Source organism: Numida meleagris, chromosome 5 (genome assembly GCF_002078875.1).
Source record: "Numida meleagris isolate 19003 breed g44 Domestic line chromosome 5, NumMel1.0, whole genome shotgun sequence".
NCBI classification, from domain to species: domain Eukaryota; kingdom Metazoa; phylum Chordata; class Aves; order Galliformes; family Numididae; genus Numida; species Numida meleagris.
In genome coordinates this window covers 48,232,854-48,247,349 of record NC_034413.1, presented here as the reverse complement: position 1 = coordinate 48,247,349, position 14,496 = coordinate 48,232,854, and the positions used below count along the sequence as shown (strand labels likewise).

At 35.6% G+C, this 14,496-nt stretch overlaps 2 protein-coding genes across 3 annotated transcripts in view; one reads left to right on the top strand and one right to left on the bottom strand.

Annotated features, from left to right (window-relative positions):
- Window positions 1–2,985, top strand: part of ITGA4 (integrin subunit alpha 4) — a 34,770-nt gene extending 31,785 nt beyond the window's left edge. The window contains exon 28 of the mRNA XM_021398148.1: window positions 672–2,985. Within this exon, the coding sequence (XP_021253823.1) occupies window positions 672–764 (93 nt within the window). The 3' untranslated portion in view covers window positions 765–2,985. The remainder of the gene's footprint in view (window positions 1–671) is intronic.
- CERKL (ceramide kinase like) overlaps window positions 4,011–14,496 on the bottom strand; it is a 50,527-nt gene continuing 40,041 nt past the window's right edge. For both annotated transcript variants that reach the window (XM_021398151.1, XM_021398152.1), the window contains exons 6-13: window positions 13,080–13,154; window positions 11,488–11,665; window positions 11,180–11,248; window positions 10,808–10,836; window positions 10,616–10,724; window positions 7,745–7,841; window positions 6,320–6,492; window positions 4,011–5,615 (exon numbers count right to left, since the gene is read on the bottom strand). In XM_021398151.1, coding sequence (XP_021253826.1) covers window positions 5,534–5,615; window positions 6,320–6,492; window positions 7,745–7,841; window positions 10,616–10,724; window positions 10,808–10,836; window positions 11,180–11,248; window positions 11,488–11,665; window positions 13,080–13,154 — 812 coding nt within the window. In that variant the 3' untranslated portion in view covers window positions 4,011–5,533. The remainder of the gene's footprint in view (window positions 5,616–6,319; window positions 6,493–7,744; window positions 7,842–10,615; window positions 10,725–10,807; window positions 10,837–11,179; window positions 11,249–11,487; window positions 11,666–13,079; window positions 13,155–14,496) is intronic.

Sequence of the window (14,496 nt, the reverse complement as noted above, 5' to 3'; positions counted from 1 at the left end):
AAATACTTACCCATTTTCCTTCATTTTATCTTATACATATTCTATATTTTGCATTATTCAATACTATAAACCCCAAGTTTTTTGTGCCATCTAATGATTTATATAATTTCATATAAATGGAGTTTTTTTTGTGAAGTGGTGCTCCATATTTAACATCACTTGACACGTGATCCGTAATTACCTACAAGATAGTTTCTTGACAGAATAAAATTATTCAAACTGCTACATAAATGCTAAAAAATCCTATGCACAATGAACAAGAAAACAATGAAAGAGCTTCTCTACCATGCAGTTAAGATACTGTTAATTACCATTACCTGCGTGCACACTTTCTCCATCATTTTTCCCAGGAAGTGTAGAAATGAAACAGATTAAAACTGGAATGTCTTATTACCGTTTCACATTTTTTAAAAACACTGAATTCTGTGGACAGTTCACAGTCTGCTTGTTCTAAACTCATAACATCAGGAGAGCATTAGCCTCCCAAAAAGTAAAATAAAATTAAAAGGCAACTCCTTCTTTTAATTGATGAGTACCACTTGACTACTTAGTATGACAAAACAATGACAAATACCATCTGTTTGTAAGCATTATAGATCGATATTTTATTTTAGTTGTACTGGTTAGATTTGGTGACATATATGATTTCAGAATCTGTTGGTGTATTTCAGATGGGCTTCTTCAAAAGGCAATACAAACCAGTCCCTCAGGACATGAACAGAAGAGACAGCTGGAGTTTTACAAGTGGGAACAAAGATGACTAGGAGGATAAATAAAACTTGTTTTGAAATGAAGAATTTAAGGTTCAGGATAATTCACAGGAGAAACACCAGTGAAACAAAAAGTGGTCATGCGCTCACTTGCCCTTACAGAACAACCCTGTATTTCCTAGATCTGTACTGAAGACTACATCTTAATGTTCAGTTATTCTAATGTGAAAATGGTAAAACAATTTCTGTTTTTAAGTCTTACAATGATATTTGAAATACCATCTCTGGTTTCAAACAGACAGAAGAACACTAAAGACAGAAGAAGAATTACTTACTGGAATGAAGAGGTCTGAGAAAGTAAAGTGTGACCAATCCTGAAAAATAAGATCTCAAACATATTAGCATGAGTTATTTTATGCATTTTCAAGTTTCGGTATTCTTTTGATTAGGCATTCAAGAAGAAATCCTCCCTCATCCTGGTTTGGCAGTTTTACAAGGGTACATTAGCTTAAACCAACAGAAGGACCATACCTAGAGTACACAGATGTAGAGAACAGCTATCAGAAGCTCTCTTGGGCTTCTAAAGGTAACCTCAAAAAGCTTTGGCTTCACAGGCACAGCTCTACAGTACTGGAGTTACTTAGGCAAGCCAGAGCCAGGAAAGCTAAAGGTAGATTTAGAGGAGGGAATTCTGTGTGGTAGCTTGGACGTGCAGCACAGAATCCTCTGTCAGCTGTAGAAAGAGTGATGTATAGGAGATCATAAGTTGTAGCCATCTGTAACATGGTACTTGCAAAAATGACAGAATTAGCTGTTTTGTCCTTTTCTGAAATACCAGTGCCATGATGTTTTGGACTTCTGCAGTAAAATATTTCTATGTGAGGGTTTTTTAAGCAAATATTTATTTTTATTTATTTGAAGATTTTTTTAAAATAATAATTAGCATAGTAGTATTTAGTACTATTGTTCTTCCAGTATCTGAAAGAAAGACTTCACATGATGAGAAAAGAGAGAAGCAAACGTACCCCACCACACCAAATGCCAACTGCACTGGGCCAAATTTTATCTTTAGATTGTCCACCTAAATGTATGTAAGCAGCCATTTGGAGAGCTAGCTTGGGTTCTTGTGAAGTTTTTAGTTAATAATCATCTAAACTGGCATCTTCAGAAGCAGCTAGGTAGAAAGGCAAACAACTGAATAGAAACGTGGTTTAAACCACTGATCTGCTACTACAGGAAGTTTCTTCAGCTAGATAAGTTTGCACTGCCACCTAGCTTTGGTGAAATAAATAGTACAATCCATGAGAAAAAAAAAAAAGCAACTGCTCCCCTGTACAACTGCAGAATCTACAATGTCATCAGTAACTAAATATATTGCAACAGCAGTATGCAATAAGGCCACTCTTGCCCTGTCTTTGATGTCTTTCGTAACTGTGAGGAGAAACAAGTTTAATACATACATACACTTTGAAGCTGCACCATCATATGAGAATTAGTTCGAAAGCAATGCATAGTGCCTTCAACAAGCACTTTTGCAAATGGGTTGTATTTGGTTCCAGAAAAGCCACATTGTCCACAGATTGTAAAGGGGACCATTTTGTAATTTCCATTCACTTAATTTGATGCCAAAGTTGTGAATCCCTCTAAAGTAACTTTTCTCTTGAAAATTTTAGGCATTGTAAGGACAAACGAATGTGTATGTATTTTAATATATATATGTATATCAAAAAGCGTGTGAAGAATGAAATACTTTCTTGAAAGTCTATGAAACATACAAAATGTTCATCTTCCAAATGGCTTTAGTGATTTTTTGCACTTTAATCAAAATAGCTTTGAACAGAAAATTGTTTGATATTACAGCATATAAATATACCTCAAATGCTGGAAAAAGCATTAAAATTCTTTTTAGAACAAACAATGCAAAGAAATGAAACTAAAGCATTTTATTTATCTTTGAATTAGTTTACGTAAGTCAGTAAATGTGATAATGTTGCCTTGGAATACTTTCTATTCAGATTTTCTTATTAACATGTACATCTTATTAACACGTACATGTTGGTTGCCTGTTCTTAGGATATGAAGCAAAAGTCAATTCGCTGTTATAAACAGGGCTGACAAAAATGAATGTACGCTGTCTTAATGGTGGCAAGATTATAGAGCATCACTTGGTTTTATTTTATTAAAGAGGACCCCAACAAGTTAAGCACATGAATGCTGTTTCTTTTGTAAGTTCTTTTGTTAATTTTCAGTTATGTAATAAAAACAGTTAAATCTACTACATGTAGCTGGAATGTTCTTTTCATATACCTTTAGGAAGCTTAGTTTTAATGTTTATGAAAATTCAAATATTTGGTGCAATACAGTATCAAATATAGCAATGTAATAGGAGACTACACCCTGTGACTCAGAGAACAGCCATCAACTGAAATGAGAGGATCCCTATGAACATCAAGAAAATGCTTTTCCCCATGAAGACAGCCTGGCACTGGAGCTCAGAGAGGTAGTCATCTCTTTCCTAGGAAGGTTTGAGATCAGTCTGAATAAAGTGTGCAACCTTGTCTACTTGGACCAGGAGGTTGGGTAAGGACCCTTTCAGGGCCCCATTCAGTCTGAAGGATGCTATAACACTGCTCTGGCATCACTGCCCCAGTGCCGAGCAGAACTGTAGCTGCAAGGTTCCTATAGCGATCGCCTCTGAAAGAGGCATTTTATTGTCTGCGAATTTGGCTTTTATTACTGGCCGTGTTTGTCCACAGAAACTGCATGATGATTCCAACAAGTAACAGCATGTTCCGAGAACACAAGTAGCCATCTGCACTACTTGGGCAGCTTGCTTACCCCTAGTAAGAATTTTTCACAAGATTTAAAATGGAGTAAAATATAGAGTTCATGTGAGTCTTGTAAATACAGATCCCATGTAAATGGATTTAATGAAATCTTAAATGACTGGATTTCACAGTATACTGAACTGCTTACAGAACAAAGACTTGGAGCAACTTGTGCCAGCCATGAGACAATGCTGCTTTCACACCATTGTGCATCAGCCTTTTTCATAACAATTCATAGACAAGTGAACAGAACCACACACTTCGCCTTGTGGCACTGCAGACAAACCCATGAGGCTGCTACTTTTCATCATCTTTCTGGAAACTGGCTCTTCCTTTGAGAATCCAGTCTTAATTTGCATTCACCACAAATAGTTGTAGTAAAATATTTAAGTAGTTACCTAAAAAAAATAAACACTTCCTTATAAAAATATTTATGCCCTTTAAGGTAGTTACCAAAATTTGAGTCAATAACTAAATGTTGTTTATCACAACTTTATTCTCAGCAACAACAAAAATTAATATTCCTTCAGCTCTCCAATACATTAAATATATATTTTTTTTACTTTGTACAATGAGTAGTCTTTAAAATACCTTTCATCAAAGAATAACTGTATTACATGTCGCCATACTCTTTTTATTACTGTTTTGACTAGAAACCAATTTGAAAACAAACATTAAGGCAACGTTGTAAGTGATACCTAGAAATGGAAATACCTGATCTACACTTTGCCACTATGCCTCAGTGTGAGCATCTCCACTCACTAGTTCTGTTTGAACTGAGTAACCTGACAACACGGTAATAACAGCAAACTCAAAAATACTTTATATAAAATATACTGCAGAAGCTTGAATAATTTTAAAGAAAACAAAAAACTTTCCATCTATTCTGAAAGATAATTTTGAAACCCAAAATTTATAAAAGAAATCTACCAGCTGCTTCATGACCTACGAGCAATAAATAATCAGATGCAAGCGATGGGGGCCTTACAGCCAGGCCTTCCGAATCCAGCAATGATACCACAGGACTGGCATCTTTTAATAGTGGACCTTAAGGACTGTTTCTTTACTATACAACATCCATCCTGATGATACGCAACGGTTTGCCTTTATTGCCCTGGAGAAGGTGCAGTGGAAGGCTCCATAGAAATACCTGGGTTGGAGCATCACTGAGGTCTGCGTGCAACCACAAAAGCTCATCCTCCACACGGATCTCCGGACTCTACATGATCCTCAGAACATTAATCCATCTGATAGTTGGCTACGGGGACTGTTGGGGGCCTGTCCCCCTGGCTAACTACTTTAATCAAAGAGGGGTTACAACGGGTGCGTGGGGTAAGACGGCTTACGCAGTCAGCCTTGCTCGTACAAAAAGAAAAAGGGGGAATTGTTGCAGGATTAGGGTGGCCACGGATCACTTGAACGACTGTACGAGCAAGGAAGTACTGCAGAGTGTGTGTATGGAGTAGTTCTGGGTGGACAGTCAGCAGGGCCGAGGGGTCCTTGGGTGGGGCGGAGTCCAAGGACAGAAGTGTCAGGAGGTTAACTGTTGGGCACAGGGGGGTGGTTGCTGTTTGGCTTTGTTTGTTCAACAAGTTGTAATCACCAATCAGAGGATGGGGCTGGGGTAGCCCCACCAATGGCAGTTTGCCAGGTGTAACTCAGTTTCTATATATGTTGTGAAGTACTCCATTAAAGTTGAAGCTTGCGTACTCATATTGAGATTGTCATGCTTCCCACACCGTGTAGCGTTCGGCTTTAAATCCCTGGAAAATCCGCGGCAGAAATCCATATAATCATTTTTTCTTGTTAAGCTTAACAAAGTTTTTTACAGTCAAATATAACTTGATAAAAATATATAACTTGATACAAATTTTAAACCAGAAATATAATAAACATCCTTTGTACTACAACTGAATTCAAGGAGTGCAAGAACGGGACCTTAGAAGAGCATAGAGATGAGACAAGGACTTATACAGAACATGCAGTGTGTCCCTTCTATATGCAATTGCATGTTGCTTTGGAACTCTCCAGGTCATCAGTGTTCACTCCATAGAGATTAATAAGTTGAGGATGAAGCCTGTGAAGTGAGGAAGTCAAACTATCAATTCTATCAAGTCTTGCAACGCGTGCCTTTTTTTTTTTTTTTTTAACAAATATACATGAAGGACTATATGGAATAAAATCATGTTAATTACATTTTGATATCTCCTACAAAGTCATCTCTGGAAGTATATTATTTTCTCAGCCACCCTGTAATGAAATCGGTCTTCTATAGCTCAGACTACATTACTTTGACCTTGTGCACACTGGAGAAAAATGAGCCACCTTGCATTTATTTCTACTGCTAATCCTCCAATTTCTCTGTGTATTAATTAATATTATTTATTTGATCCTACATATGGACACTATTCTCAGGCAGCACCAAATTTCCCACAACTATGTTTTTATTAAGGTTACAAACAGGGCTTTCCAAGCATACCCAAGTAAGTCCTCCCAGGCTCACTGAACTTTACATTCACCCCTTCTCCTCTAACAAACAGAAGGGTAAAGTAAAACAGGCTGAAAGGGCAGAAAAGGAGCTGGAAGGCCATGGGGGTCAAAAACCTTTCCAGAGATGTGCACAAAGCAATGTGGCAGAGGTCCTGCACAGCAGGACACAAAAATATTATTCTTACAGTATTTACAATGCTCACTTTTGGTGTAATTTGTATATATGCATTTAAGATTGTAGTACTGGCCTACTACAGGGATACTGTCCATAAACATAATACTCAGCCTTACCGAACATGAACTTCTGATGCTTCTATTAAGTCCCCATCTATATTCCAAGGGTAATTTTCTTCTTCAGCAGTGGCATTCAAATCTGTATTTTCTTTGGCATCAAGCCCATTTTTGATTCTCGGTTGCACTTTTACTTCTTGAACTGTGTAGGTCTCAACAAAGGGAAAATTGAACTAAACCAAACACAGGCATATGTTAAACAAAGATGAAATCTATAGGTGATACTTTGCAACAAACTGGATTACATGAAATTAAAAAGCTTGGGGATTTTTTTGTTTGGTGGGTTGGTTTTGTTTGTTTTTTGTTGTTGTTGTTGTTGTTCGTTTTTGCTTCTTAGTTGTATGAGTACCCTTAACTATATTTGAACACGAGGCATTATATATTCTAACTAGCATTTATAGATTAACCTGCTATTTTTATCCTAAATAGTGACTCAGGGAAAAAAAAGAAAAAAATGTATTATTCCACTTGCATTCCTATATCAGACTTGCTCAGTTTACAAATGAGGAGGTATATTTTTCACATGCCAAAATGGCATATGCTTTCTAAATACATTAAAGTCCATAGAATTTTTTTCCTGTCATTTGTTCATCACTGCCAGTGATCCTGTCCTCAAGTCTCAAGTGAGGCTCTAACATCTAACTATAATTTTTAACTATAAAGACATAGAAAAGCAAAGCCTTCTTCCTCCAAAGGCTTAACTATGACATAATTGGAAAACACAAACTATTTCCTAAAAGCATCTGTTAGTGCTGTCACATGGAACTGCCATCACCTCTGTGACAAACTCTGACTGCTCTATGGTTATCTAATCCAAGCCTGAACCTACCTGTAAAGCAAGCTCATATAACCCTGAAACATTCAAATGACTACCAGGATGTTTAGGCTACACATGGGGTATTTAGGAAAACAACTATGTTTAGATGCTTCATTTTTCTTCAAAAAAACAAGATGACCACAGTTTCAATGTACAGTTCTACAAACATTCATAACTAGATGGAATATATATCTGCTAAAATCAATGGTCATAATCTAATGCTGTCAGTGTAATGTTCAGTGATCTGCAGACGTTAAGGACTTCACCTATTTTTTAAACAGTTGCATGATGTCCCCAAGTCTGTGTTCTTGTTCTCTTATATAAGATTTAAATACAGCATGCATTTTCTCTATTGTGCTGGAAGGGCTTTATTCCCATAAATCGATGCTACAACAAAAATACAATTTAAACCACAACAGATGGGCTGAAATAGGCTAATCGGTATTAGTCTAGTGATTTAAGAAAAAAAAAATCAGATAAAAAGGGGGCTAATGTATTCTGACAGGAAGCTAAGTCTCCTTATGAGGATGCTAACATTAACTCTTCCAGCATGTCTACTTTCATGATTAACTGTTCTTTTATAATCTCCAGAAAGAAATTAACAGTACCTGATTTTTTACACTGGCATATCTTTTCAGGTGTTTTATAAACTCAGTTCGGGAGGTATTCTGTACAACAATCAGAGCCATGCTTCCATTATTTAGCCTGAAAAGCAGACAGACTTAGTTCCACAAAGTAAACTCATTATTGGTAGTTTAACAGGTTCTTCAAAAGCCTAGGTGCCTGAGCACATTAACAGAATAGTTAATAATAACACCTCTACAGATAAATTAAAAACGATGCAGTTGAAGTTATTTAGCATCTCTATATTTATAACATACACTGTAGCAATGAAATTTTACTTCTTTATCAATAGCTACAGTTTATTGAATACAATGCATATTTAAATAAAAACTTTCATACTTAACAGCAGAATTCTTAAACATGACAAATTTGTTTTTACTTTTTCCTCTCTAACAAAGTGTAATACCAGAAATATTATGATTAACTGCTCCCATGACACATGCAAGCACATATGACCCAGTGTAGTTGGACTCATTCAACTCCACCATTAACACTTTGGCTGCCTTAATGAAGATCCTAATCTTAACTATGCTGCTATTCGAACTCTCTTAGAAATTCTTAGTAGAGTTCTACACTCAACACATTTCACAAAGAATGAATAACTTAAAGACTGAAAGGAATCTTGTATAAAAGTGTACATTAGAGGTTAATTAAGAAGAGATTCTACACTGCAGATATTCATTGGTGCTTGGTACCTACTTGCATTTATATTCAGCATTTCTAAATTTGGGTCAGACAGTGAGCTAGTACTACTTCACAGGCTCCTTAATGCAACTGTACCTTGTCACAGGAACTGGCTGCAAGAATCTCAATACAACCATTCCTAAGTCTCATTCGAGTTATGGAGAGAAACCATCTTTCAAAAAGTGTATCTGATGAACATGCCAATCACTGCTGAGATATTACTGTATATATTCAGAAGATATATTTATTCATTCAGTATGTGCAATTGGGAAATAGATTAAGGTTGTTACAAAACAATATTTTCCAGCCCCCCACCACTTATCTCCCCACTCATAGCTTCCTGGTTGTTTAACAACTATAACTGGAACATTCTCAGACTACAACAAAGCACTACCTAGAAAGATAACTTTATACAGCCATGGAACAAGTCACCTGGTGTAGCATTACTTTACTGATTTAAAAAACAGCAGAGGTAAAATTGAAACAGTTGCCTACTTATCATATTTTTACTAGAAAAGGCATAGCAGGTTACTGGAGAATGCCTTCCACATTACAGCCTTGTTATCTTCTGAGATGACTAAGAATTCTCTTTAATTCTTTTGAAAGTCCAATCTGCAGTGAAGCACGACATGCTGCAAATTTAGGCTAGTTTAAATAGTGTTGCAATAGTCAAAGCATTCATTCATCTTCAAATAGCAAAAAAAAAAAAAAAAAATCTCATGAGAAAAAACAGATCAGAGTGAAGAAACCTAGATGTACTTAGCTGACACTACCATAATGGATCGTGCATCTCAAACAAACAGTGCAACATTTGTTTCACATGTTGAAAAACTTTACAGTCAAGATATTACTGACTGTGAGAAATGGAACAACTGTCTGCAACATTAACACTTCCTACCCTGCCAGATGACTTAATTCCTATGTTAATTCTCAAGAAAGAGCAAAAAAAGGACTTCCTGGTATATCAAATAGGGGGATCCACTAAGCAACTCTGCTGAAGGAGAAACAGGCTCATTCAAACCTGTAATAATTGCATGGAGTTGTCTTAAAATTTCTTATCACTGAGGAGCAGGTGTCATAACAGATGGAAAGTGAAAGCAAAGCTAAAAAAGACTATTCAATTCTTGCCAGAAGGTTTCTGCTGACTAGAATATAACAGTAAATGCTGAACAGAGATAGTTTTCCTAAGTTTTCCTGGGAGGAGAATGCAGCACAGGACCTTAAAGTATATGCACCTCAGCAGGACTCGTGGAGCTTAGAAAAATTCTCCACAATATCTTTATCATACACATTTATTTCTACATCACTTTCAGTAAGGTAAATCCTACCAGATTAGCAAGTAATTTGGAAGATAAATATCTGAGAAGTCAAAGGCATATGCATTTTCACTAAAGATAATTAAACAAAACAGACACATTCCATAATCTTTTATGAGTAGTAATGTATAAGTAGTAATCTATAATGTACAAGAAAAGTTTCTGAATTCTTATTTGAGGGAGTGTGTTGTATTTCATGTACAACCGTGAAGTTCATACTTGCTATTATTCTGCTTAATTGTTAACTGAATACATCAGCTACAAAGATTTATCACCTGATAGCTGTTTGAACACCACAAAACATGCTCTCAATGATAAGCCAAGGCAAACTGAATTCAGTGTCAACAACCAGATTACATACACATTTGTTTCCAAAAACCCTAAATATAAAACTGCATTTCCTAGATTTGGCAAAAAATAAGGCAAAATACAAGCATGGATTTCAGTTCTTGACAGAAGGACTCATATTTCATTGTTTCTGACTGCAAAGCAGAAGACGAATTGCACCTTTATACTTGAAAAAGTAAAAAAAAAAATCAAAGAATGAAGATTCTACATATAGCCAGCACCTCTGACAGACAACTGCTTGATGACTACTACTTAAGTAGGACTTGCCAACTAATTTAATCACAGCAATTATCTACTCATTATTCTAGTTAGACTACTTGACCTTATTTGCCTGATCCTAAAACTGATTACAATTCCTAGGATTATCAAGTCTGCAGCAGTCCACACTCCCTCCCCTGCTCCAGTCTAGACTACCTAAACACAGCCTTGTATTCTTGGAAAAGCCAAGGTCTTAAGGTAAGATGTCAGAATTTATAGATGTGACTAATTCTCTAAACCTCTACTGACCTCGTATTAGGTGCCAAGCCTCTTGGTGCCATTGAACACAGACAAGGGATTGCCATAATGCTCACGTTCAGGAAGTCACCCTGAATTTTGTGCCATTGATCCTTGCTACCTAAATATAACAGAGTAATTCATATTACTCCAGTTGAACCTCTCACAGTTCATTTTTAAATAATCATAAAAGCTAAGGCTCACCTTTTTTTTTGTTTTTCCCTTTCTTCTTTCTAGAAGGGTGAAAACATAGGTAAAATAATTTAAAATAAATGTAGCACATATAAATAATATTTATTTGAAAAAAATATCTAATTGGAGGACAGAAATAATGGAATTGAACAACACATGGATATTAAGAGAAATTCTGCTTTGTAATAAACCCTCTGTAGTCTCACAGAGAGGGATTATCTTACAAAGTATGCAAGTTCACAGTTGTCAAAATAAATCTTTTTTCTTTTAAGATTTTATTTTACCTTATGATTAAATTTGAATAAAATCAAGAATTTGCATAATTTTCTCTTCAATGATGTAGATTTTTGTTGGTTTGGGATTGTTCGACTCAGTTTTACTTACCTGTCATTCTCATGAGAGTCTTCCTGCGGAATTTGTAGAGGTAGAAATGACAATTCACATTTCTCTGTCCTGGAAAAGTATTTATATTTAATGTGATATTTACCGTGATCCAATTTTCTGACTGCTAGACAAACTTCTATTCAAATTAAAATGATTTTAAGGAGATGCTGAATATAACAAATTTAGCAACCAACAGATGATAAGTCAAGACAGCTAAACTACTGTTGTCTATATTTTACCATATTCATTATTGCATATTCCTCAAGAAAATGGGAAATACTAGAAAAATGTAACAACTTATGGCATACTTGAGATCTGCCAGTGTTTTGATAAAAGCAAAATCCTTCCGCTGATTGGAGGGCATCCAACGGTGCTTTTCAGCCAAAGCTAGAGTCCTTGCACCAAAACCAAACATAGCCGAGAACCCAAAACGCAAAAGCCTGCTTGGCGTACTGAAAGTACAGGCATCTACTGGTTGGATATGACCTAAAAATCAAAGACAAAGATCAGAAATTACAAATAACATTAAACTGAATATAACTTACAGTTTCCTTTCCACATAATTTAACTGAGAAAAGACCTGCACAATCTTCTCTCCTTTGGAAGTCAAGTTTTACTAATGGAAATTGGAATCAATTCAGATACAATCAAGACTGTAGAAATACTCATTTCAGAGAACAATGTTCAGGTGCTTTAAAGTGTCAAAATTTTTATGGTAAAAATCCACCCTATCCATCAGGCAGCGCATAGTGTGACTTTCAATTACTATACAAAGAAAATGTACAGTTGCTACATAAATACATTTGAAACCTGTATTTAAGAGTCCCTGAACTCCTCCAGTACAATGTCTCATCATTACAAGCAATCGGTGAAATGGTCACAAATGTTTTTACAGTTACAGAACTAAGACATCTAATTTTGTTCAAAACAGGGTAGATGTTTTTTTTTTTCTATAATAGAACCTGTTGTTTCCTTTACATTCACCACCTCTAGTTGAAAAAGACTGTTTCAGATTTTGTGTATAAACTGTAAGCTTTACTATTAATGAAAAGGGGTCTTCCACTGCTGACTGCAAGGTCTGGAAAACAGATGTTCAGGATGAAGCTTCCTTCCCCATTATTCTCTTTTCGAAAAATTATATACGTATTTATATACATAATGTATCCTAAAAAAACTTACTTTTGGAGAAACATTGACCTTGTTCAGCTAAGCATTTGCTACTTCTTAAGTCCTGAAAACATGGTTTGCACTGGCAAGCTAGTTGTTCCTTTTAGCATAATCAGATTTTCACATTCAAAACCCCATTTGTTGTGCAGATCAGACTGAATGGAAGTAATGCAGTTTTTCTACTAATAAAGCTTTCTTATGGAAACTGTTTTTTTTTTTTTTTTTTTTTTAAGGAGTGTACACAGAACTAAAGAATACTTTCTCAGAAATATGATAGTATTTTCCTGAGAAGCCCAATCCTAGCCCCTTTCTCAAGCAGAAAATATTGTGTATTGTTTCCTATTGTCACCAGCAGGTGCATTAAAGATGAGTATGCAACCGATCAGTGCATAATAACACACAGAGTAACACAGTTCACACAGTATAGTCCAGAAAAGGTTACTCTTTGCAATAAAAGAACATCAGCAAGAGGAAATGAATGCCAAAATTGGGCATTATTCTACGGCAAATCTTTGTTACCAGAAGATGAGATTCACAACCTTTGTTACTAAGCTACATGCAAAGAACATTCCACGCTCTATAAATCAGGACAGAATCATTTGGATATAAAAACCTTACAATAGTTTACAGTGCTAAAGCATAACACTATGTGTTTATTAAGCAGCTGGTTATGACAAACCTCTAAATGCTACTTCACTGTTTAAATACTAACATGATGTCTGTAAGTAGTTACCCATTATAATGTGCAGCGTTGCAGTCACTGCATGTTTGATCCCGTAAAGAGTGTAGGCCAAAATATTAGTAGTACCTGCAAAAGTAAACACAAACTATTGTAAAAATAAGAAAGATAGAGGATAGCAAGAAGTATATATTCATGGTATATATATATAACATTTTTGGATAAGGAAACTGAGACACTTAACACATTTTCAAAGGAAAAAAAAGTGCCCTACACAAATTATTTATACAACAGCAAAATGCTAAATAATGCAAATTAGAAGCATACAAAATTCCAGAGATCTACAAAATCCTTTCTGTACATTCATTGATACATTGATAAGTGCCATAAAATCCAAAAGCCAATATTGCCTTTCTTGTTGCTGCTTTTAAACCATCTCCCTTACAAATATTTTCTTTTATACATAAGTGCAATACTGGGAAAATGTACCAGCAGGCAGATTATCTAGTAGGACACATCTGGGGAATGTTGTTTGTTGTTGTTTTTTAAGTTGGAAAAACAGTATAATGTCAGGCCAATGAAAACATCAAGTTTCCTGGGCAAAATTCTACAAGATCTAGTCAGACAGCTGCTTTTCTCCTTGCAAACTACATCTTAAGTTCTTAGAAGTAACAGCAGATATTGTTGATTACAGGATGTCAATTTTACGTATAAGGAGAACATTAATGACTGAAAAACAGTCTTTCTTAGCCAAATAGCAGGGCCACAGGATTGCATTTTGCACAACTAGAACACCAGGGCCTAAAGCCAAGCAGAGAGAATTTGGAGCTTCTTTATAGCACTGAGTAAGGCATGAGTAATTCAAGAACAGATTAATTAAAATTACAAAAATTACAAATGAACAATTTAGAACCTAACATCCCATAAAGGAATGAATTCCCTTATTCGAATTTTCAAATCATTTTCTTGTTGCTTGAATTATTTAATATGTTACAGCTGCAATAGGCAACTCTGGTTGATAAATTTGCCTTAAATTTTATGGATGCATTTAAATTTCTCTGTCAACAGTGGGGGGAGAGAAATGGAGAAAGGGAAGGGATCATCATATTTCAAATAAGAGGCACTCAATATCGCAACAAGCACTTTTAAAAGCACCATATACCAGACTGAAAAATTACGTTCATCTCAAAACTTTGCAATCTTTGATGTCACTTTAGTGGTAGAAAATCATGCCAAATATGGAAAGACTGATGCATGTAGTTACGTAGCTCTAAAGGCATCTTGTCATTCTTATTCAGTAGTACATGCTTTGATTTTTTTCCAGTAATTTCTCTGAATTAGAATTTGTGAAAAGGAAAAAAAAAGGAAAAAGGGGAGAGAAAAGGAAAAAGGGGGGAGAAAAGGAAAAAGGGGGGAGAAAAGGAAAAAGGGGGGAGAAAAGGAAAAAGGGGGGAGAAAAGGAAAAAGGGGG